The sequence below is a fragment of the Canis aureus genome, chromosome 6 (genome assembly GCF_053574225.1).
Source record: "Canis aureus isolate CA01 chromosome 6, VMU_Caureus_v.1.0, whole genome shotgun sequence".
NCBI classification, from domain to species: Eukaryota; Metazoa; Chordata; class Mammalia; order Carnivora; family Canidae; genus Canis; species Canis aureus.
The window spans coordinates 72353399-72380094 of NC_135616.1; the positions used below are offsets into that span (position 1 = coordinate 72353399).

The 26696-nt window shown below is 35.8% G+C and overlaps 1 protein-coding gene and 1 non-coding gene across 7 annotated transcripts in view; both read right to left on the reverse strand.

The window, feature by feature from the left end:
• Positions 1-26696, reverse strand: part of SYT14 (synaptotagmin 14) — a 212188-nt gene that overhangs the window by 9740 nt on the left and 175752 nt on the right. For 4 of the 6 annotated variants that reach the window (XM_077902218.1, XM_077902220.1, XM_077902221.1 and 1 more), the window contains 2 exons: positions 3403-3592; positions 844-900 (listed from right to left, as the gene is read on the reverse strand). In XM_077902218.1, coding sequence (XP_077758344.1) covers positions 844-900; positions 3403-3592 — 247 coding nt within the window. The remainder of the gene's footprint in view (positions 1-843; positions 901-3402; positions 3593-26696) is intronic. The other 2 variants (XM_077902219.1, XM_077902216.1) reach the window with 1 other exon arrangement.
• LOC144316645 (U4 spliceosomal RNA) lies at positions 25118-25261 on the reverse strand. The gene has a single exon (XR_013382570.1). It is a non-coding gene; the product is annotated as a U4 spliceosomal RNA (small nuclear RNA).

A 26696-nucleotide genomic window follows, 5' to 3' on the forward strand; every position in this document is an offset into this window, starting at 1 on the left:
TCAAGCATTCCACTGTGTTTTCAGAGAATAAGAATAAACAAACAAATAGAAATGAAGGCAAATGGTAAAGAGGAAAAGAAGACAAGAATGCAAAGATGACATCAAAACAGCTTAGGATGAAATGTCAAAAAAATCTCTGCATGGATGTGGTTTTTAAATATATTTTAAAAACATTTAAAAGGGCCAAAATGAAGCCAAATGCATTAAGGGCTCAAAGTTTAGCAAATCAAGTAAAACTTTCTCCTGATTTCATGCAAGAGTACATTTAATGTGCTTTTTGGATAGTTAAAATAAATACTGTAGGATTCTTTTTTGGCAGAATTTAATGTGAAGTTTAAAGTATGGTATTCTTAACTATTTTCATGAGTTACAAAAAAAATTGATGTGATGTTTAGTGTACAAAGTGAAACATAACAGTTCATTGGCTGATTATTTGGGAGATAAACCCTCTCTTCAAACAAATGTATTTTCAAGTTCTTTAGACTCATGCAAATGATCTTCAGCATGGTGATCCATCATGTGTACTTCATATCAAAATTTCAATTAATTTTAATGAAAATTGCAATATTTCTCATGAAATATCTATTGTATGAATCAAAATACAATAAATGAAAAATAAAACCTTTAATTTAAAAAGTTTTGCTTATTTTATACGTACTCTGTATACCATCATCCATAATCAGAGATAAATTCTAAGTTAGTTTTATTTAAAGTACCACAGATAATAAATGTGCATTTTTTTTTGGAAACCAACATGGTGGACAGCTTCACTGCTGGCAAGTTTTAGGGTATTTTGTTTTTGCATGAAAAGACAACATCCAATTAGCCTCTACAGGAACTCACCTCGGATTATATAAACCTGTCCACCTATCAAGTGTTTTAGACAACAGAACAGTCCATCTGACAACAGGGGGTGGAAAGCAGTAAAAGAAATAATGACCAGATGTCAATTGTTGGGTGAAAGAGGGTCAAAGGTTAGAATTAAAGAGGAAACACTGTTCACTGGAGTGGAAGAACACAAAACTTTAGCATTTTAATTCAGGTAGAGGGGTTGAACAAAAGGGGTGTTGGGTAAATTTCATGGAATGAGAATTTTTAAGGTCATTGTGTAATCTTAGACAAAAATTACACTGTTTTAAAGGGGGAACATCTTTATAATGATATCTTCTTGGTCTAAAGCACATTGAACATAGAATCATGCAAATTATCAGACTATAAAAGACTGAATAAAAGTTATCACAGGGTTACTATTATGCAAAGTATTGAAGTTTATCCATGCAATATTAAGGTTTTCAAACACTTCCATTACTTTTCAATGTAATATAAAATTAAGTTAAACAAAATAAAATAGGACTATCGAAATTTTTGCTCTGGTGTGTTCCCACTGTTTCTTTGGATTATTTAGTCAGTAACACAGTTCAAGGCCTAGAACAATCTCATAGAATATATATAGCATAAGACAGATTGATGAAACTGCATTATATTTTACTTTATAAATACTCCACTTCATACAATTAATTTTAATGTCGACTTATATTTACCTACAAGCTGCCTCCCAGCTAACACCATTAACGACCCTGATATTGAAGATCTAATTCTAAAATATGGGAAATTGCTCTGACTTACTCTTTAACCTGAAAACACCTGCTCGAAGTCTTGTGGATGCTAATCTCTCAACCTGTTTATTATTCACCCTGCCTCCACTGCCCCCTCCCTTCATTTTAGTTCTGCTTTCTCTGTTTCTATCAGAGTGGGTACAAGCAAAGACAGGAAGGCAAACAAATCATTCCATTCTGCTATTTTTTTTTTTTAGCATCTCAAGTTAAATATTTGTCAAAAAATTAAACCACTAGCTAAAGCAGGAATGGCAAACTGATAGCTGTTGGCAGGATGTATCCCCACAAGATATTTTGTTTATCTGTTATAGTGTTCAAAAGTTTTGAATCTGAATGTCTTGAGGCAGGTTATGCACTTGTCACATGCCTCCCCACACTCTTTATCTTTCACCTGCCAAGTTTATTCATTGAAGTTACTTCCCCGGTCATTTGAGTTTGCATTCTATGTACCAATAAAGAGAACCCAGGTCCCACTTCCAAAGCTGCTTATTCTAATAATTGGTTCTTTCCTCCCTCTGAATTCTTCCTTCTGAAAGGAGAAAGGGGACAATAATAAGTCCATCTTTCTTTTATGCATCTTTATCTGATTTGAGTCTCACAGTCACAACCTTAATTTGACTTATGAGAAAACAGACTTAGGGGAGTTAGGTTACTCATCCAAGGGTAGAAAGATAAACATAATTTTGGCCTTCTGACTTTGAATTCAGGAATAGATACACTCTATGATATCTGTAAGAAGCATGGTTTCCAATATTACTTAGGGAAAACCAAATATATTTTTGTGACTTTTCACTTGAACTAAAAAGACAATGTTGAGGATATTTGGAGGTAAATAATTTAATTCAAGGGTGGAAGAATTTTCCCTTCATTCAATAATTATTGGAGACTCAGAGTAAAAAGATGGCCTTAAGAGAAATCTTTAAGCAAATTTAAGGTGGCTACTACTACTATGCAAGGTTTCCTTTCAACTCTTTAGTTTGGGGACTAACATCTTTAATTTCAGAGATGTATAAAGAAGCTGCTACATTCTCAGCTTATTTCTTTAGATACCGACCAACAGTGTTGGGGTCTACTGAGTGACAATCTCTCTGCACTCCCATAATCCGGCCCCACCTCCATGAGCAGGAAGAGAGATAAGGAGAGAGGAGTGACAGGCATATAGACCAGGGCACAGATTTACCATCTCACTCTTTTCTTGCATCTAGGGGAAATGTCAAACTATTCCTTATTTTGTTTGTCCTGGTAAAGGAAAAGCCAAACTATTTAAGAAAAGACTCTGCTGGCAGTACTGATGTATAATATTAAAGGAGGAAAATCGTGAAGAAATAGTTTTTTCTTAAATTTCTTAATGGAGAAAAGAGAAAAAGTACAGAAATATTAACATTAGTTCATAGTACTGCATACAGACAGAAAACATAACATCATTCTTCTGCTGACACCAATAGCCATACATATTCCTGACCATATCTGTGGAATACTACTAACTTTAAAAAACCCTTTTAACTTTTTCTAGCATTGGAAGATAATGGCTCTGATAGGGATAATTTATTTGGCAGACACTATGAAAAATTAAAAGTCTTGTCATCTTACAATTAATATTTTGAATTTCAAATCTGTCTACTTCCCAAATGACTGGGAATAGAAAACATGAAACAGATTAGCTGATGATTATACCATTTCATTTTGATCGGTTAAGACTAAATGATAGTATTGAGGTCCCTAACACTGAGAGTCCCATAAGTGCAGAAAACATAGGAATTAAAAAAAATTTTTTTTTTTCACTCACTGGGTGGTCTGTTTGCTGCCAAGTTTTTGAAGTGGCTGCCTTTTATCACTTCAGCGGATAGTCTTCCAGTTGTGGCATTATAAAGCAGGCCAATGAGAATTTCTGGAACTGAGCCATGTTCAAGAGACTGACATGAGGATGTACTTTCACTACAGGACATTTCTGACACGCTCATTTGGGAGTCACAGCCCTGTAATCAAGAATGAAATCTTTATAGTGTTTTGTAAAAAAGATATTTTAAGAGATACATCGTTAATGCTGTGTTATTAGAATTAGGTAAATCACGATAAAGACAAGAGCTGCAAGCGAAATTCCCAAAACACTAGATTAGATATGTTGTTCTTAGTGTACGTTAGTCCCTGGATTTCTTTTCATTCTACAGCAGTCAAAGAAATAACAGGACATGAGAAGGTTGTGTAAATCCCTACACATTTATATACAAATCAGAGAGGATAAATTTCTTAAACTCATAGGTGTTAATGAACTATTTTTGGAATGTGAAAAATTGTCGTTTAAAGAGTTACTTTTAAAGATTGACACAGACTTAGACTCAAATACAAGAAGTGTAAATGTCTTAACTGTATCTTTAATGACAAAGATTGGTAAACTTTGATTAAATAAACAAGAAAAAACTATCTGCTATTTATAAGTCAATATATGTAAAACACTGAGAAATAGAAAGTTGAAAAGGTGGGAAGTTATCATACAATTAATAACCACAAGAAAATTGTAGCTACATTAGTATCACTCAAGGTTAGCTTTAAGGCAATAACCATTACTAGAGATGAAGAGGTAAAAACTCAATTTGAACTTGCAACTTACCAGGAAGATAAAATAGGTCCAAATTTGCATGTATTTAGTAACAGGGGCTCAAAATATAGAAAGCAGAAATTGCCAGAAGTAGAAAGAGAAACAGGCAAATCTACAACCACTGGGGATGATTTTAGCATACTTTCTTTTAGCAACTGACCAAACAAACAGACAATTACAGTAAGTATGCAGAAGATTTGACTACCACAATAAGCAAAACTGACCTAATGGTAATTGTAGAACACCATACCCCACAACTATGAAATATACATCTTCTCAGGCATGCAGTGTTATTTTCACAAATTTACAAAAATAAAGCAAATAGCAAGGATTTTCAAATGGCAGAAATCATTCAGAATAGGTCTTTTAATAAGCTAGAAATCAAAACTACCTTTTAGTAAAGAAGAAAGTCCCTATATATTTGGAAATAACCCATGGTAACTAAATGATAATGAAAACAAGTTATCTGAAAAGAGTAATAAAAATAGATAAATGTTAGAGAGTCTAAGAAGAAAGAGAAGGCACGAATAATGAATATCAGGAATGAAAAAGGAGACATCACTACATATGCTATAGACCACAAAAACAAAAAAGGATAGTAAAAACAACTTTCTTCCAACAAATTTGAAATTCTGATGAAATGGACAGATTCCTAGAAAACTGTAACTAACCAATATGCACACAAGAAGAAACAGAATATCTGAATAGTGTTACTGAAGAGATTGAATTTATAATTAAAAACCTTCCAAAACAAACAAAAAACAAAACTAAAAAACTTTAGCTAGAGGGCTTGACTAGTGAATTCTAATGAATACTGCAAGTCTTATGAAAGCTCTTCTAGATAGCAGGGAAAGAGGGGAAACACAAACACTCTCCAGTTTAAGAATCTAGCAAAACCTAAAAGCCAAAGCCTGACAAGGACATTATAAAAAAAAATTACAGAATTTTCTCATTCATGAACTTAGATTTAAAACCCTAAATAAATGATTGGCAAACCAAATCTAGCAAAATGTAACATCGTACTCAATAGAAATTTTTTTGAATGTTCCCCCTTTGAAATTGGGGATGTGACAATGGTGCCAAATATAACTTATAGTCAACACTGTAGTTGAGATTCTAGCTGGTGAAGATCCTAGCCTTACTAAACACAATAAAATAAAGTAAAACAAAACAAAATGTATAATGATTTGGAAGGGAAGGAAGTAGATAAAACTGTCCTTATGTGCAGATTATGTAATTATGTACAAAAGAAATCTAAACAAGTTCATAGATGAATTACAATTGCAAAAAAAGGTAAACATTTTAATTCCATACATTGCTATATACCAGCAACAAATCTGAAAATAAAATTTATTCAAAAATAGCATTTGGGGTGTCTTGTTGGCTCAGTCGGTCAAGTGTGCGACTCCTGGTCTCAGGATCATGAGTTCAAGTCCCACACTGGGTATGGGACTTTATTTTTTAAAATAAAAATTGAAAAAAAATTTATTTTTTAATTTTCTTAAAAACTTTTTAATTAGCATTTATTAGAGCATAAGATATAAAATATCTAGGAATAAATGTACAAATGATATGTGAGGTCTCTACACAGAAAACTTTGAATAGAGGCAAACTAAGAAGTGCTACACAGAAATACTATGGTAATGTATTAGAAAGCCCAATTTTGTTTTTTTGTTTTTATTATTTCTTTAATTTTTAAAATATTTTATTTATTTATTCATGACAGACAGAGAGAGGCAGAGACACAGGCAGAGGGAGAAGCGGGTTCCATGCCAAGAGCCTGATGTGGAACTCAATCCCGGGACTCTGGGATCAAGCCCTGAGCTGCCTTCAGGCATCCCTAGAAAGCCCAATTTTGTAATATTCTCTCCAAATTGACCTATAGATTAAATGGAATAACAGTCAGAATCTCAACAGATTTCTTTGTGGAGCTTGACAAGCGAATCCTGAAGTGCTCATGGTCTATACATACAACACAGTATTATTTAGCCTTAGAAAAAGAAGGAAATCCTGCCATATGTGACAATATGGATGAACCTGGAGGACGTGATGCTGAGTGAAATAAGCTAGGCACAGACAAATACTGAATGATTCCACTTATATGAGATATCTAAAATAGCCACACTCACAGAAGCACAGAGCAGAATATTGGTTGCCAAAGGGTGGGGGTAGGGGAAAATGGGGAGATACTGTTCAATGAGTATAGTCACAGTTATGTTAGACGAATCAGTTCTAGAGGTCTGCTGTACCATGTAGTGCCTGTAATTAACAATATTGTATTGTACACTTAAACATTTGTTAAAGCACAAGACATCACATTAAATGTTTTTACCACAATAAAATAAAATAAAATAAAATAAAATAACACAGTAGAATGCACTGTTCTACTGAGTATCAAAATTTATCATAAAGCTACATTATTTAAGATGAGACAAAAAACAATGCAAAATACACTAACAGAACAGAAAGCCTACAAATCAACCTTGATACACACAGACCCTTAATTTATAACATGGGTGGAACTACAAAGCAGTGGGAAAAGTATCAACTTTTTAATGAATAGTGCTAAGACAACTGGTTGGTTATCCAACCAGAAATAAATGAAAGTTAACCCCTACCTCAAAACATACTAAAAAGTCAATTCTGAATCTAAATAATGAAAAGCAAAATGATAGAGCTATATGTTAACATAAGGGATTATATTCACAATCTCAGGGTAGGGAAAGAATTCCTAAAGAGGACAGAAAAGCATTAATCATAAAGGAAAAACTTGGTGAACCTGAAAACATTAAAATTAAGAATTTCTGAGCTTCAGCAGAAATGTTTAGGATGGTGAAAAGGCAAACAACTGGGTGCGAGAGAGGAGTACAACACATATAGTGCACAATCAGCTCAAATCCAGGATACATAAAGAACACTTATAAATCAAATAAGAAAAAGACAACACAATATAAAAAGAGCGAGACATTTGAACCAGCAATTTCACAGAAGAGCAGCCAATAGATATATGAAAGGTTGTTTAAGTTTATTAGTAATCAGGGAAATGGAAATTAAAACCAAGAGGTATCACTACACAAAACACAGGCTAAAACAGTAGTGTGGCGAGGACACAGAATAATGGGAACTTGCATGATCCCTCTGGTAGCAGAGTAATACAGCTTTAAAAAATGTTAAAAATACACATACCTTATGACCTGTCAGTATATACCCATCAGAAATTTGTGCAACGTTTGTCAAAAGACATACAAAAGAATGTCCACAGCAGTATTATTCACAAGAGCCCCCAAACAGCAGAATGGATAATTTGTGGTGAGTTCATACAGTACAGCAATGATACTGTATGTGCTATACAGCAATGAAAACTAATTATAACTACATTTACAAACATGACTTCGAGTAAAAAATGTTGGACCTAAAAGGATACTTGGTTGTATTAACTCCATTTATTTAAATTTCAAGGACAGCAACCCCAACAAAAAACCCAAAAATCAAAGACCAGACAAAACTTAACCATAGTGTCTCAAATGTGTAAATAGGTGGTTAAACTGTAAATCAATCAAGAAAGTTGATTAATGTAAAAGTCAAAATTCTGATTAAGTCTAGGGATGAGGGAGAGAAGATACAGTGATTGGGAAGGGCATGATGGGGGTATCTGGGGGTATTGGTTATGTTTTATTTCTTGACCTGGATTGACATTACATGGGTTGTACATTTCTGTTTTTCATACTTTTCTAATGCACACTGGATTTCAAAAGATAAAAGGCTTAATGAAAGAATTATGTAATACAAGGATACAATATATACACAAATTAATGTGTGGTGATAAAAATACATATTTAGAAATTTCTTTGAAGATTCCTAAGGGAATTAACTCCACGAGTTAAAAAAAAAAAAAGATAACATTATTTTCTATAATGGGTTTTTAGATTTAAAACATTTTAGATGTAGATTTTTCAGATTTAAAAAAATCTAAAAATGTTTTCTACAAATCTTCGAGTCTACTGTTGGCTGTACAAGTGGTTAAGGAGAATAAATGCATACCTGGGAACTGAATTAACTCACTGGACAAGTATTCAGAGGGATAACATCTCATATTTTCAAATCTAACTCTCAGTTACAGAGGAGAAAGCCAAAAGGAATATACATCTTATATTCCTAAATCATGGGTATACAAAACACATAGTTTGGTATGTTTTCATGACAGTTGGAGGAGAAAACATAATTTTAGTAAGTTTCAATTAGGATATATCATCACTTATGAAAATAGTGTCAAAAACATGCTCAAGCACATTTGGTGCATTTGCTACATTAGGCCATTATACTAGCAGCATCTGTTAGAATATTGTGAAATACATTTTTCATAATACAGTATTTTTCACATTAACCTACTGTCAGATAATAACACGTGAATCTAGTATTTTCTTATTAACATAGAGGTCATACTGCCAATTTTGCGACACAAAGTGATATACCAAGAAAGTCCTGGGAAAGGCCTTTCTTGCTTCTAAGGAAAACAGCCAACTTCTGTTCTCACTTTACTGCTGCAAAAATGTCCTTGTCTCGAAGCCCAACAAAAAAGCAAGAGTGATACGATCCTTGGTGATCACATTCTATTTCAGGAAGCCCTGCTGAAATATAGTAGTGTTTAAGAGACAAACAAAACACAAAACACAGAACACTATTGTCTAAAATAATTCCTTCTGAATTTATTTGGCACCTTAGAAAAAGTGCCAAGCTTGTGGCCTTCCCACCACCATTGGTGGAATGCCCATCCGAGATGGGCAGAGGGGTGGCACCCTGAGGAGATCCCGGAGTGCAAGAGGAACAGTGCAGAATAACTATAGAAATAGACCAACTGCAGGAAAGGCAAATTAAATACAGATCCTATATACCCGAGTGGCATCTTTCCTCTGACTGGTCCTCAGGGCATGCTGCTCCATTAGGTGTATGCTCAGGAATGTCTCCTCTCTCTGCAGACCCCATCATTAATTTATAACTGGGGCTTGCCTAGGTTGCAGTAACTGTGGGTGATTAACCCAAAGTCAAACAAATCCCAATCATAATTAGGTCTACTTAAAGGAATAGTCCCAAAGGCTCCCCAAAGTAAAAGTATATCTTCTTTCCATCTAACATAGGTGTTTTTTAAAATTTCTTTTTAATACTTCCTCTCCTCCTCCCCCGCGACCCCCCCTCCACCGCACCCCCCCCCCCCCCAGTCCTCTGCCCCAGGGTGGAGGATTATAAGCAATTCTGTGAAAACAGAAAGAAGTCTATTGAATTTTTCAGAGAAATGAGTAAACTCTATATAATGTTTACCACAAGCATTATTAATGGTTATGACACACATTACATGTCCTTAATGTTGCTAATAGGTTAAAATTAGGTGGAAACTTGCAAATACAGAGGGAAAAAACTGTAAGATCAAAAATACAATATAATTCCTATTAAGGAAATGTACTAGGCTTTTTATGAATACTAAATTGATTCCACCTTACTTGTAACCACTTATAGCCAGTATTTTTAAGGTAAAGCTGCTGAGCTGTGCAATGATAATTACTATAAATTTGAATAATTTGTTGAATTTATTTTCACTGTGGCTGGAAGATATTCTCTGGTTTTTAATGTAATTTACACATGAAATGCTTCTATTACATTCTTCTGGAAATGGGGTGATGAGGACGCAGAGGTGCTGTAGTGTGACAAGAGGGAAGTCACCTGCTGCATTGTTGAAGCAGTGGTGCCAGGGCCCCTTCCCAGCCCCAAGGTAATCAACTTCATCAGGCTAGGGAAGGAGGAGATAAGCAGAGGCAGTTTCGGGGAAGTGTCACTGCTCCAAATCTTGCCCCACTTCCGCCTCCACTCCCTCCCCCATCCAGTGTAAAGGAGAAGCGTTCTGTATGTTAGTAGGGGTAAAGATACCAAATGACCCCAAAGGATAACTTGCGAGTGAGCCGGGGGTGGGTGGACAGCTTAAATTTCATAGTGTTGGAATCAGGATCCTTTCAGTTGCAAGTGCCAGAGCATCCAACTAGGTTAAGTGGCACAAGGGAATTTATTGGCTTCCATAACACAACAGTTAAGTGAGGAGATGGCTTCAGGTACTCATTGATCCACACCTTAACCCAGGCCACTAGGAACTAGTTCTTGTCCATTTTACTAATGTGTTACCCAAATTTGGCTTTATTCTCAGATAGACTCTTTCCTCCTAGTTGCCAGATGGTTTTCAGTAGCTCTGAGTGTTGTAGGAACAAGGAAGATAGCATCCTGACCGCTTCAAAGCAGAACTCCAGACTTACAAGTCATGGCCCATGAGATTTAATTCTAGGGCTTTGGAATAAAGTCAGTTCAGAAGTACAGAGGTGGGTTGGTCTCCCAAGCAAAATCTGGAGGCTGTGGCCACAAGGAGAAGGTGTGTGTGCTAGGTCATTCGTCCCTGCTTTTCCTCCCTTCGGCCTTCTGTGAGGGCTGTCACCCACATTCCTGAGGACCACTCATGATGCTGCTGTGGCCTGTGGCTACTTCCCTCATGCTCTTTGCTGGCTGGGGTCTGCAATCATCAGCCTTGTGAGAGCCAAGGAGGAGGAAAAGATGGTTCAGCAAAAGGGACTGCTATGTTACTATACTCCTGGGGCACAGCTCTGACATTCAGGATAGGTGATGGAGAGTGAAAGAAAAAGTAGTAAATTCTCCTTTTCTCTTTCACAAAGTCATCTCATATTAACACTGAAAATGCATTGATAAGGTTTGAGATATAAGAAAAATTAATTGTAGGGACGCCTGGGTGGCTCAGCGGTTTGGTGCCTGCCTTCAACCCAGGGTGTGATCCTGGAGTCCTGGGATCGAGTCCCACATTGGGCTCCCTGCATGGAGCTTGCTTCTCCCTCTGCCTGTGTCTCTGTCTCTCTCTCTCTGGGTCTCTCATGAATGAATAAATAAAATCTTTTTTAAAAAAAGAAAAATTGATTGTAAAACAAATAAAAGTAAAATATTTTATATTTTCAGTACTTGATGACAGCATCACATAGAAATGGTCATGCAAAATTCCTGCTTTAAGATGCATATATAGGTATATACACATATGCACATATATGCATATGTTATTTTTCTTGCTGTGGTCAATTGGAACATGTTTAATTTGACATTCTTGTATATATGCTTGTAAGACTGGTTTATAAAGTTCATAGATTTTTCTCATGCTCTCGGATAACTCCACTGCCATATAAACTATTTCAGAGGATTCAAAGGAAAAGTACTCGGCTTCTCTTTTGAGACTCGTATAATTTTGACACCGACTAGACAAGAAGAACATAAGAAAATTATAAGCCAATCTCACTTATAAACATATATGCAGAAATCCCAAATTAGACAGTTAAGTTGAATTGAGCAAAAAAATATATACACTTATGCACATATACATATGTAACCATATACATATATACATATATATATGTTTTTCATCAAATAGGCATTATTTTGGGAGAGCTATTTGTTCACTGAAGTTGGGTAAAACTTGCCTCTGAAACTCAACCATCTTTTTTTCTTTTTCTCTTTCTTTTATGAGAATCTTTTTTGACGACTGATTGAATTTCTTAATGGTAACAAGTCTTTTCATGTTTTCTATGATTCCTAGATCACTTTTTAGAAATTTGTATTTTTCAAAAAAATTGCCCATTTCAAAAAGTCTTCAAGTTTGTTTTCCTAGAGTTATTCTCCTTATGATTTTAAATTTCCACTGATGGGCACCTGGGTGGCTCAGGCAAGTAAGCACTCAACTCTTGATTTTGGCTTAGGTCATGATGTCAGGGTTGTGATATCAAGCTTTGTTAGGGCTCCAGGCTCAGTGTGGAGTCTGCTTGAGATTCTCTACCTCCCCCTCTGCTTCTCACTCCCCACCACCTGTTTGTGTGCATGCACACATGATCTCTCTCAATTAAACAAAATTTTCAAAAAAATAAAAATAAAAATTCCACTGAATTGTGATTATGTCCTCCTTTTCACTTAACATATTGCTTATTTTTCTTTCATGATAAATACTTCCAGGTGTTTACCTATTATATTAGTAATTTCAAAAAAACAACTTTTGTTTTTGTTAAACCTCTTTACTATTTTTCTTTCAATAATTCTTCATTTCAAACTTCTTTAGGTGGAAGAATTTGCACCTTCTTCTTATCTTCTTATCTTCTTACAAATATATTTAAGGCTACACATTTCCCTCTAATACTGTTATAGATGTAACACACAAATTTAATAGTGTTTTCATTTGTTTGATTCTAACTATTTCTCATTTCCATTATGTTTTTTCCTCTGAGTTAATTTAGAAAGCTTTTTTTTTTTTTTTGTTTGAGTATCCAAATATACAGATTTGGGGGATGGGAGTGGTAAGAGACTGCCTTGTTTACCTTACCTTCTAATATGCTACTTCTTATTCATGGAGTTCTAGCTAAATAGGCCTCCTTCCTGTTCCTTTTAACAACACACATACTCTGGGCTCTCAGGATTGGCTCTTCCATCTGCTTGCAATGTTCTTTCCCCAGATATGCACATAAGTAACTACTCCTTTCTTCCAAATCCCTTATTCACATGTTATACTCCCAATAAGCTTTATCCTACCTCTCATTTAAAACTATACCTTCCTGAGACCAAAAGTGACATTATAAAGGCAGGAAACACAAAAACAGTAAAAATGAATATTTCTGTAAAAATCAATTGAAGAACTCACACACACAAAAAATATAAAGTATAATAACATATACCTAAATCATGGGGAGAAAAGGAGAGAAGACTGGGTTCAAACTTGAACGACCACCAACTTTATATAAACTGCTATTTGCAGAAGAGGTTATATATAAACCTAAAGGTAGCCATTTATCAGAACCCACTAACAAACATGTAAATAAAGAAAAATAAATCCAAATATATTACTAAAGAAAATCAGCAAAACATGAGAGAAAGATAAGAAAAGATGAGTGAAAATCTCCAGCAACAATGACAAGTAATAAAATTTCAATAATACATATATCTATTAATAATTACTCTGAATGTAAATGAACTAAATGCCCAATCAAAAGACACAGGGTGTCAGAATGGATAAAAAAACCAAGATCCATCTATATGCTGCCTATAAGAGATTCATTTTAGCCCTAAAGACACCTCAGATTGAAAGTGAGGGGATGGAGAAACATCAATCATGCAAATGGATGTCAAAAGAAAGCCAGGGCTGCAATATTTGTATTGGACAAACTAGACTTTAAAACAAAGACTGTAACAAGAGACAAAGATACTACTTCATATAGGTAGGTGACAATCCAACAAGAAAATATGACAATTGTAAATATCTATGTACCCAATGCATGGGAGCACCCAAGTTTATAAAATAGTTAATAATAAACATAAAGGAACTAATTGGTAATAATATAATAATAAGGGACTTTAATACCCCACTTACATCGATGGACAGAAAATTAACAAGGAAACAATGAACACACTGGACCAGATGGATTTAAAAGATATGTTCAGAACATCCCGTCTTAAAACAGAAGAATACACACTTTTCAAGTGCACATGCAACAGTCTCCAGAATAGATCACCTATTAGGTCACAGAACAGGCCTCCACAAAGACAAAAAGTCTGAAGTCATACCATGCACCTTTTCTGACCACAATGCTATGAAACTAGAACTCAACCACAAGAAATAATCTGGAAAGACCACAAATACATGGAAGTTAAACATACTACTAAGCAATGAATGGGTCAACCAGGAAATCAAAGAAGAAATAAAAAATACATGGAAGCAAATGAAAACGAAAACACCATGGGATGCAGCAAAAGTGGTCCTAAGGGGAAGTGTATGGCAATACAGGCCTACTTCAAGATGCAAGAAAAAGCTCAAATAAATAACCTAACCTTATACCCAAGGGAGCTAGAGAAAGAACAACAAACAAAGCTTAAGGACAATTGAAGGAAGGAAATAATAAAGATTAGAGCAGAAATAAATGATACAGAAACTAAAAGAAACAATAGAACAGATCTTTGAAACCAGGAGCTGGTTCTTTGAAAAATGAATAAAATTGATAAATCTCTAGCCAGACTTATCAAGAAGAAAAAAAGGATTCAAATAAATAAAATCACGAATGAGAGGGAAGAAATAACAACCAGCACCAAAGAAATACATTTATGAGAATATTATGAAAAACTATATGTCAACAAATTGGACAACCTAGAAGAAATGGATAAATTCCTAGAAACATATAAACTACCAAAACTTCAAACTTGAAGAGACCAGCAAAGGAATGACTCAGTAATCAAAAAATTCCCAACTGACAAAAGTCCAGGACCAGATGTCTTCACAGGTGAATTCTACCAAACATTTAAAGAAGAGTTAGTATCTATTCTTCTCAAACTATTCCAAAACAGTAGAAAAGGAAGTAAAACTTCCAAATTCATTCTATGAGGCCAGCATTACTCTGATATCAAAAGCAGTAAAGACACTACTAAAAAAGAGAACTACAGGCCAATATCCCTGACGAACACAGAAGCAGAAATTCTCAAGAAAGTACTAGCAAACTGAATATCACAATACATTAAAAAATTCATTCACCACAATCAAGTGGGATTTATTCTTGGGTTGCAAGAGTGGTTCAGTATTTGCAAATCAATCAACATGATACATCACATTAATAAAAGGAAGGATAAGAACCATATGATCATTTCAATATATGCAGGAAAAGCATTTCACAAAGTACAACATCCATTCATGATAAAAACCCTCAATAAAGTAGCTTTACAGGGAACATATCTCAACATAATAAGGGCCATCTATGAAAAACTCACAGCTGATATCACTCTCATTGGGGAAAAACAGAGCTTTTCCTCTACGGTCAGGAACAAGACAGGATGTCCATTCTCACCACTTTTATTCAACACAGTACTGGAAGTCCTAGCCACAGCAATCAGACAACAAAAAGAAATAAAAGGCATCGAAATCAATATGAAATAAAACTTTTACTACTCGCAGATGACTTGATTATATAGAAAACCTGAAGGACTCCACTAAAAAACTCCTAGAACAGATAAATGAATTCAGTAAAGTTGCAGAATACAAAATCAATGTACAGAAATCTGTTGCATTTCTATACACCAATAATGAAGTAGCAGAAAGCAAAATTAAGCAATCAATACCGTTTATGACTGCACCAAAAACAATAAGCTACCTAGGAATAAACCTAACCAAAGGTGTACTCTGTACCCTGAGAACTTTTATAAAACGCTGATGAAAGAAACTGGAGGACACAAAGAAATGGAACGACATACCATGCTCATGGCTTGGAAGTACAAATATTATTAAAATGTCTATAGTTCTCAAAGCAATCTACACGTTTAATGCAAGCTCTATCAAAATACCATCAGCATTTTTCACAGAGCTGGAACCAACAATCCTAAAATATGTATGGAACCACAGAAGACTCCAAATAGCAAAGCAAATCTTGAAAAAGAAAATCAAAGCTGGAGGCATCACAATTCTGGACTTTAAGCTCTATTACAAAGCTGAAGCAATCAAAACAGTATGGCACTGGCACAAAAGTAGACACACAGATCAGTGGAACAGAAAAGAAAATTCAGAACTGAACCCACAATTGTACGGTCAACTAATCTTCAACAAAGCAGAAAAGAATATCCAATGGGAAAAAGAATGTCTCTTCAACACATGGTGTTGGGAAACCTGGAGAGCAACATGCAAGAGAATGAAACTGGACCACTTTCTTCCACCATACACAAAAATGAATTCAAAATGGATGAAAGACCTAAATGTGGAGCTGTCAAAATCACAGAAGAGAACACAGGCAGCAACTTCTTTCTAGACAGGTCTCCTGTCTATAAAAAGTAAACTATTGGGACTACATTAAAATAAAAGCTTCTTTTTTTTTTTTTAAATAAAAGCTTCTGCACAGCGAAGGAAACAATCAAACTAAACGGTAACCTGTGGAATGGGAGAAGATATTTGCAAATGACATATCTGATAAAGGGTTAGTATCCAAAACATATAAGAACTTATATAAATCAACACCAAAACCCAAATAATCCAAATTAAAGTAGGCAGAAGGCATGAACAGAGATTTTCCCAAAAAGGACATCCAGATGGCCAACAGACACATGAAAAGATGCTCATCATCACTTACCATCAGGGAAAAGCAAATCAAAACCACAATGAGATGTCACCTCATGCCTGTCAGAATGGCTAAAATCAACAAAACAAGAAACAGTAAGTGTTGGTGAAGATGTGGAGAAAGGGGAACCCTATTGCACTGTTGGTGGGAATGCAAACTGGTGCAGCTGCTCTGAAAAACAGGATGGAGGTTTCTCAAAAAGTTAAAAATAGAGCTACCCCATGATCCAGCAATGGCGCAGCTATATATTTAGCAAAATAATACTAATTCAAAGGGATATGTGCATCCCTATGTTTACAGAGGTGTTATCTGCCATAGTCAAATTATGGAAACAGCCCAAGCATCCATTGATTGATGAATGGATAAAGAAGACGTGGTATGTATATATAATATAGAATATTATTCAGCCATAAAAAAGAATTAAATGTTGCCATTTGCAACGACATGGATGGAGGTAGAGAGTATTATGCTAAGCAAAATAAGTCAGTCAGAGGAAGAGAAATACCATATAATTTCACTCATATGTGGAATGCAAGATACAAAACAAATGAGTAAAAGGAAAAAAAAAGAGAGAGGCCAACCAAGAAACAGACTCTTAACTATAGAAAACAAACTGATGGTTACCAGAAGGGAGATGGGTGAAGGGATGGGTGATATAGGTGATGGGGATTAAGGAGTGCACTTGTGATGAGCACAGGGTGTTGTATGGAAGTGTTGAATCATTAACCTGTACACCTGAAAGTAAAATTACATTGTATGTTTCTAAAGGGAATTTAAATAAAAACTTACAAAAAATATAAAATTACACCTATCCCTTTGCCACTAGTATTCTTATTTTTTCCCCACATACTACTGATAATCTTCTCGTATGCTGTACACCTATTATGTTCATTATGTTTATTGTGTCTCTCTCCCCTTCCCCACAGTTTAAGTTCCACGCAGGTCAAAATTTATTTCTGTTTTTCATTAATGTACACCAAATAACTAGAGCAATGTCTGGCAAAGTATGTGTACAATAGATGTATGTTGAATGAATTTCTAATTTCATTGCAATGTGGTCAAAGAATTTTATATGATGTTGATTCTTTGATATTTGGGGAGACTTCCTTTGCGGCCTAGCATATGGTTGCCATTTGTAACTGTTCTACATATGCTTACATTTATTAAGTAGAGGTCTCATATATAAATCAGACTTGTTAAGTGTTACTCAAAGCTTCCATATCCTTACTTGTATTTTTCTCCTTGATCTATCTATCCCTGCTTATTTCGATTTTCTGAGCGTTCAACAATCTCTCGGCTCACCATCAGTTCTTCCACCTTATTTCTTTCTTTGAATTCAGGTTCTTGAAAGTATATGCTTTAGTTGTTACTCCAGCAATGATCTATGGGTGGTAAACTCTCTTGGCCTTTGCCTGAAAATATCTGGAGTTTGCTCTCTTCTCCAAGTGATAATTTAGGTGGTGATAATATTCTAAGTTAGTAATCATCTACCTTGGCACCTTAAAGATACTAAACCATTGCCTTCTGGTCTTTAGCACTGTTGAGAAGCCTTCTGTTAGAGGAACTGTTGTTCCCTTATATTTTCTCCGTGGCTGCTTCCATTGTTTTGTGTTTGGGCTTTTGCCCCCTCACTGTAATTTTTTTTTTTTAAGATTTTATTTATTTGAGAGAGGGAGGGAGGGAGGGAGAGAGAGAGAGAGGAAGAAAGTGCTAGAGATCGAGAGAGAGAGAGAGAGAGAGAGAGAGAGAGAGAGAGAGAGGACAAATGAGTGGGGCTCAGAGAGAGAGGGAGAAGCGGGCTCCCTGATTAGCGGGGCTTGATTCCAGGACCCTGGGATCCTGACCTGGGCCAAAGGCAGATGCTTAACCAACTGAGCCACCCAGGTGCCCCTCACTGTAACTTTTATAGGTGTGCATTCATTTTGATAATCCTGTGTAGGATCTGTGTTTACTCAATCTGATGACCTAAGTATTTCAAACATTGTCTCTCATTTTCTACAGTCACTCATTCTGCAGTTCTTATTAGAAAATATATTTAACATTTTCATTCCACCCTTCATTTTCCTGACCCTCTTATTCATGTTTTTCATTGATTCTATTTTTAATGACTCTATTTTTCATTCTGGAAGTTCCATATGGTCATTATTTAAATCTGCCTCCTTTTCCATATTGTCTATTCTTTCCTTGTGGTTTCTATTACTCCTTTTAGCTCTTTACTCATTTAAAGCATATTTATTTTATAATCTCTTTCACAGTGTTCTATTAGTTTACATCCTAGAGATGCCAATATACCTACCTCTAGCGTCTCCTGACTATCATTCATAGTGGATCATTTTTTTTTTTTTTCCGGTAGGAATTCTGTATGATCTGGGGTTAGCTACCTGAACAAAACAGGATGTCATTCAAGGAAAGAAGTAGGAAGTAATAGGGAGAGCATTATTGGCAGAAAACCAACAGTGTCCATAGTACCAGTATACCTAATATTTCTATTCTCAGTTTGTTTAATGGTTTTTAGAATCACTCATATTCATCTCACAGTCCTGATTTATTTGTGACCAGACTTCAGGCTAGTTGCAAAAAAAGTTGCAAAAAAAGTAACTATAAACAGTATACACTGTTTTTCTTACTAAAAGAAACAGAAAAGAATAGAGGCAAAACAGCTATCAGTATAAAAGTTTATTGGCTGCTTGTCCTGTTCAAGGCACTGTAGTAGGACAAAGAGATGAACTGATTTTAAGGCAGACTATTAAAAAAAATGCCTTGAGAAGTTTTATGGGAGAATAAAGGTAGATTTGATGAATTCTGGTTATCAGAAACTCTATTCCTGAGAGGAGATATTGGAAGTTGGCCCTAGAGGGATTTCAATAGGCATGGGGAATGGCATTTCAGACATTTGAGTGAAGGCCCACGTGCAGATAGCATTTGGCAAATGTAAACTGATCTGGTTTGGCTGGTGTATGTGGGGGAAAGGAGTAAAAAATATAGCTACAAAGGAAAGTTCAAGCCAAATTTACTCACTTAGCACGACTTCTATCAGACACTTGTCATACTGCACTGTAACCTTTGCTTTGTCTGTCATTCCTACCAGACTGTAAGTCCGTTGGGGGCAGAACCTTGGTTCTATTTATTTTTGTATGCCCCCAACTATCACTTGGCAGGCATTTAATAAATACTGTTGAATGAGAAGCATAAATTGTGAAAGACATGAAACGTGGTGGCGAGAAAAGCTGGACCTGCTCTACAAGCAGTGGAAAACAGGAGAGGCAATTTGAAGTGGGGAGTAACAGGCTCAGATTTGTCTTAGAAAAATAACCTAAGGCCAAACACGTGGCAGGACTGAACCCTGGGGCAGAGGCCACAATTTACCTTGTGCTATGATAGCTAAGTCTCTCCTTGAGACAGTACTCACGGTCTGTCTTTGTGTACATCTTACATCTTAAGCAAAAAAATTGCAATTTTTCACCTTGTAGCAAAACATCAGGCTTTAAAAAAATCAAATTTATAATCACTGATCCTAATTAGAGATCTAGAAGCATGTTATAGTGGCAGTAATCATGAAGGATTTTTGTAACCTAACAACTTCAGTACATACTAAGAACTATGACTTTTGTTTCAAAATTAAGGTAGCTGACTTCCCTGTCTTCTTAGGGTCTATCACATTTCTGAAAAATTGCAAAAGGTTTTTTTTTTCTTCTTCTTTTTTTTTTTTTTTGCTTTCTTCTTTTTTAAAGATTTTATTATTAAAAAAAAAGATTTTATTATTTATTTCAGGGGTGGGGGAGAGAGACAGCAAGAGTGCAGGTGCAAGCAGGCAAGTAGGGGTAGGGGTAGAAGGAGAGGGAGGGAGAGAGAAAGATTCCCTGCTGAGCACAGAGCCTGAAACGGACTCCATCTCATGATTCTGAGACCACGACCTGAGCAGAAATCAAGTCAGACACTTAACCGACTGAGACACTCAGGTGCCCCATGCAAAAGCTTTCTTTCTCTGAGATGTTTGAGTCACTGGCAATACTTACTGGGTTGCTAAGCTAGTAAAGACTGTTCCCCAGAGATGCCCTCATGTATAACACATCTGGGGGAGGTGTGAGCTTTTTAAAACTGGTCACTGAGCTTAATGAGTGCTAGGTTCACAGTTACTCCTGTGCAAATTAGTGTATTCCAGATGTGTTAAATGTTCCCTTAATTAGTCTGTTTTAAATGAGATGATTCAAATCTAAGTCTTTAATAGAAACATATATATACCTATATATTTTTAACTACTGGAAAACTAAATAGAATGATAATTAGAAAACAACAGCCTCAAATTATTTCTTAATACCTTCTAGGTTTGGGATTATATTCTGTTATCCACAGGCTCCTGGTTTTCCAACTGTGGTTAGTGGAATCTCTTGAATTTCACTGTTTTAAAAAAGATTTTATTTATTTGACAGATAACGACAGAGAGCACAAGTGGGTAGGAGAGGGAGAAGCAGGCTTCCTACTGAGCAGGGAGCCTGATGTAGAACTTGATGCCAGGACCTGGGATTATGGCCTCAGCTAAAGATGGACATCAACCTCCTGAGCCACCCAGGTGTCCCTTGAATTTCACTTTTGAAATATAGTTTTATTTACTTAAAAATGAAACAATAGGGGCACCTGGATGGCTCAGGAGGTTGAGCCTCCAACTCTGGATTTTGGCTCAGGGTGTGATCCTGGGGTCCCAAGATTAAGCCACATGGTGGGCTCCCTACTGGGAGTAGAGCCTGCTTAAGATTCTTTCTCTCCCTCTGCCCCTTCCTACTCAAGAAAAAAAAAATAGCAGGGCAAGCACATAAACGAGTATTAACACAAAGAGGCAGTACAACGTGCAGGTGAGGAAAGGAAAACTAGTGAGACAGTCGGGGTAAGTCAGTTATGGGAATGTGACTTTTGGATATGGTACTTAGCATCTCCATGCTTTAGGGTTTTTTGTTTTATTTTGTTTTTTGTCTAAAAGATGTGGAATAACTGTTCACTTCCTTAGCAGTTCTACCACTTGTTAACATACAAGAGAACAGTGCCTGTATCTGTACTGCAGACTTGACTCAACATTGTTTGTATTTTGGGCTAAACATTTGTGTTGAATTGAGAAGTTTATGGAGACTGCAGAGTATACTGTTTAGAAAGAGAGATACCATTTCTAACCCCTTATCTGCATCAGTCAGAGTCTTCTCTGTATGGTGCAATTTGAAAAAAGAAAGAAATTGGATTCAGGGCTGAAGTAAGACTAAAACATATTATCAGCAATTGTATAATCGTAGGTACAGGTGCTCTGGAGTAAGACAGTTGGGCTTCTATGTGAGCTCTGCTATTTCACCATCTGTGTGATTTTGGACATGTTTTAACATTTGCTTCAGCCTCAATTTCCTTATCTGTAAAAGGAAGACAGAACTAGTACTACACCTTAAAAAAAAGTTTTATTCTAAATCTTTTGCTTATTAAAATGGCTCCGTTATTTTTAGCGTTTGATGTTGTAGGCAAATATTATAAAATGAGATTTCTGTTGGTAAAGTATCACTGTCATCTGCTTTATATATTTGGGTTACAAATAATATTCCATTTGACATGCAGGGTGTGAATGCTTGAAAAGCATGAACACCATGTACCACACTATCTTTATATCCTTAGGTTTGTGAATGGTCCGTTCAAATGACCAAATTTGAAACACTGTAAGACTGTGCTGCCCCCTGCTGACTTGGTTTCTCCAACATATTTTGAGTCTGGGGAAGTCAAAATTTCTACTTTAGCATAATGGTTAAGTAACCCAAAGGTAGGCTACAAGACAATAATGATGCAGATGGTAAAATATTTTACGTAGCTCTAAATAATGTATGAAGTTTGTCAAGACACTGAAGTACAAACAATTTCATGGTGGGAACAAATAAATACAATAATAAACTCCTAATTGTGTAATCTTTAACAAATTTAGATACCCCATTCCAAATAACCGTTACAATTGCTATTGTTTTAAGTGTTGCTGACACCTTGTGGAAAATGAGCAAAATATATACATTTTGGCTTCATTTAAATCCTCAATAATTATTTCCCTGATTCTTTCATTGAATTAACAGCAGCTTGATCTTTATTTCCCATTAGAATAGCATTTTTATCTTGACTAGTTGCAATGTACTAAATATATACTTTCCATGCTAGAAATCTTGGGCATCTTCTCCCTTTTAATCCCATATATCCAACCAGACACATTCTCGTGATTTTTCCTCCAGAAATTATCTCAAAATTGGCTCATCCTTACTACAAAAATTCTTCTAATAGTCTTATCACGTAATAGTGCAAAGAGTACTTGACAAGAAATCAAAAGAGCTAAGAGCGATGCTACCTGTTGTTAGCCCTAAGACATTCAGTAACTTATCTAATGAAATTCTCAATTTTCCACATTATAAAATAGAGACTCTTTTTCATGTCCTGTTTAGTAATAAGATTACATGAGATAGCATAAAAGAAGTGCTTTGAAAACAGATCACTCTGACAATTTATTTCTATAATGTAATAGCATCTTAGTTAGCTTTTACCCATATTATTGCTTTTTATGCACCATGATCTATGTACTCCGCCATGGGGGTGTGGAGTGGGAAATGGAGGACGGGAAGTATGGGGAGAAAGCAGACAGAGGAGAAATTCTCTTTGTTCAGTTAAGTCAACTACCTTGTCCACTCAATCTGTTACTTACTTTGGATTCTTTGAACTTCAGCCTTACAACTCTCGTCTGTAATGTTCTTAGGTCTTTTGATGACCATTTTGAGTCAGCTTACCACACTCTGTGTCACCAATTTCCAGGCCAGAGGAAAGACATCAGACACTAGTAAACCACACTTCCATAAAATTGGCTTTGGTGGTGATGTACCTCTTCTCAAATATAGTTAAGGGCAGAATAGTGAAGTAAGGACCTCTGAAAATCTGCTCCTTCATTCAAGTGAAAAGGATATTGGCAAAAATTGTCAAAATCAGCTTTTCCAGAACTCCTAGTTAACCAAAGTCTTGCAATCATCCAAGGAGTGCTTGTGCAAGAGAAATGGCTGAATACCAGTAAGAACAACAAGCTTTGTTGTTACCCTATTCCCATCTTCCAGTCTCTAGTTCCCTGGTAGCCTTGAAAATCGACAGTTTCACAATGCTAAGGTAGCTGTGAGAAACAGCAGCCTAGCAGACAGTGGAGGGATCAGAAAAGGTTTGGAGCTTCCCCAAACCTGATTCCCAGAGAACTATCATTACTTGACTTGTCTGAGAGGTCCCTGAAAAGTTCCATTCTCAAGCTTTGTTTTGATTTGACCTTACTCAAAGCTTGATATATGTGTACAGTATGGCTGTATCCTAAGGAAATTTGCAGAAACAATTAGTGGCAACTGCTTAAACATCATAGCCAACTGAGAAAGCAGGACTAGTTGGAGCAAACAAGAGGTGGATGAGAAAGCTGTAATATAAATCTTGGGAATGAGAAGTTCACTGGGGACTTTGATAAGCTCCAAAACATTCCTTGGAGTCAAAAATCCATGTTCATATGTAGGGCTATGCACATGCCCAGGAAAGCCCTGGGAAGGTCCTAAAGTCATCTCTGGCTGACCCTGAGGCTCAGTGCATGCATGAAGTGAAAGATGAGGCACAGCTACAAACTTGCTGCTGGTGCACTGAAGGCATGCCAAACACACAAATGCTAGGAGATGTTATATAAGCATTTAAGGAAATCTTGGTCCAATCACATTAGCTGACAACTAATCTGACTGAAGAGACTCCACTGGCTTTCCCTCTCTCTTTGCCCTTCCTCCTTGTCCCAAAGCCTACACACGCACACACACACACACACACACACACCCTCTCTCTGAGCTCTCTCTCTCTCTCTCAAAAGAAAAAATAACTCAAACCACACAAAGAGAATTAAAGATAACTACATAGGTAAATATAGAAGACAGTATAAATGTATTTTAGTTTGTAAAGTTGTGGGAGGGTGAGTAATGCCTCCAACAAAGAGGTCCACATCCTAATCTCTGGAATCTACTAATATTTTACTTTATACAACAAAAGTGACTTTATTAGGTTGGGATACCTGGGTGGTTCAGCATTTATCATCTGCCTTTGGCTCAGGGTATGATTCTGGAGTCCTGGGATCGAGTCCTGCATCAGGCTCCTTGCAGGGAGTCTGCTTCTCCCTCTGTCTATGTCTCTGCCTCTCTTCCTGTGTCTCTCATGAATAAATAAAATCTTTTTTTTTTTTTTAATAGATAGGGTTAGATTAAGGAGCCTGATGTGAGGACATTATCCTGGATTACCTGAAAGGGCCCAATGTAATCACAGGGTCCTTAGAGGGAGGCCGGGGAGTAGGAGGCAAAGAAAGAGAGAGAACCGTGAAGATGCTACACTGCTGGCTTTGAAAATGGAGGAAGAGGGACGCCTGGGGGGCTCAGTAGTTGAGTGTCTGTTTTGGTTCAGGTTGTGGTCCTGGGGTCCTGGGATTGAGTTCCACATAACATAACTCTCCTTGCAGGGAGCCTGCTTCTCCCTCTGCCTGTGTCTCTCATGAATAAATAAATAAATAAAAAATCTTTAAAAAACTGGAAGGAGAAACCCATGAAAAAATGCAGATGGCCTCTAAAAGTTAGAAAACTGAATGAATGAAGAAAGCAAGCAAGGTCTCTCATTGGTACGTTCAGAAAAAACAGCCCTTCTGAAATATTTTGGACTTCTGACCTCCAGAACTTTAAGATAATAAATTTTCGTTGTTTTAAAGTTTGTGGCAATTTGTTACAGCAGCAACAGTAATATAATACATTACTCTTCACTATTATTTAATTAGCAATAATTGCACCTCGGATAAACCTCATTGGCTACGATAGATACTGCCACTGCACCAAGCTTTTTTACTATCTTATTTAAAAGACATGAAATAAATAATAAATATAATCTAGTTCAGATTAATACCAACTTAATTTCAGTAGTAAACAAAAACTTTAATAGTTCCATTCTCTTCCTCTTTCCTTTATGCTATTATTGTTGTACAAATTATATCTTTATACATTATAAATTAGTCGACAAATTTTATTCTTAATTAGATTATTTTAAATTAAGATGTTAATTGTTATCCCCAGGTAAACCAATAAGAAATTAAAAAAAGAGAGTCAAAGAAACAAAGTAATTAAAATGGTATATTAGAAAATTACTATTTAACATAAAAGAAGGCAATAGTGGAGAAATAGAAAAAAACAACAAAAAAGGCATAAGTCATATAGAAAAGGAATAGTAAGATGGCTAATTTTAATTAATATAATCAGCAATTATATTAATTAAAATTAATAGTAAAATGTTTTATTTTTATGAATCTGTCTTATTAATCAGAAATTACATTAATATTAAAATTTATATATTTATATTAAATCATATATAACTTAATTATATTATATATAATAAATTATTTATATTAAAATATATTTATATATTTATATTTTTAAAAAACATGACCCAATTATATACTGTCTACAAGAGTTGTATGTTAGATTCAAAGATCCAAACAGATGGAGAGTAAAATGACTAAAAAAGACCTACCATGCAAACAGAAACCAAAAGGGAGTTGGTACGGCTGTACCAGACAAATAGGCTATAAGGGAAAATTAATACTAGAGACAAAAACTCATTTTATAATAATAAAAGAGCCAATCTATCAAGAATATATAAAACATGTATGCGGGGATCCCTAGGTGGCTCAGCGGTTTGGTGCCTGCCTTCAGCCCAGGGCCTGATCCTAGAGACCTGGGATTGAGTCCCACATCGGGCTCCCTGCATGGAGCCTGCTTCTCCCTCTGCCTGTGTCTCTGCCTCTCTCTCTCTCTCTGTGTCTTTTATGAATAAATAAATAAAATCTTAAAAAAAATATGCACCCAATAACAGAACCCAAAAATATATGAAGCAAAACCTGATAGAATTATGAAGAAAAATAGACAATTCAAACAATAGTAGCTGGAGACTTCAATACCTGATTTTCAATACTGGATAGAACAACTAGACAGAAAATCAATAAAAAAATAGAAAGCAACTACATTCAAAAGATATCTATGTGATACTCTAACCAACAGGAGCAGAATGAACATTCTTTTCAAGTGCACATGGAACAATTCTTTATGGATAGAACATATGTTAGACTAAAAAGAAGTCTCAATAATTTTTTTTAAAAACTGGAACACCTGGGTGGCTCAGTGGTTAAGTGTCTGCCATCAGCTCAGGGCATGACCCTGGAGTCCCAGGATGAGTCTCACATCAGGCTCCCAGCATGGAGCCTGCTTCTCCCTCTGCTTCTGT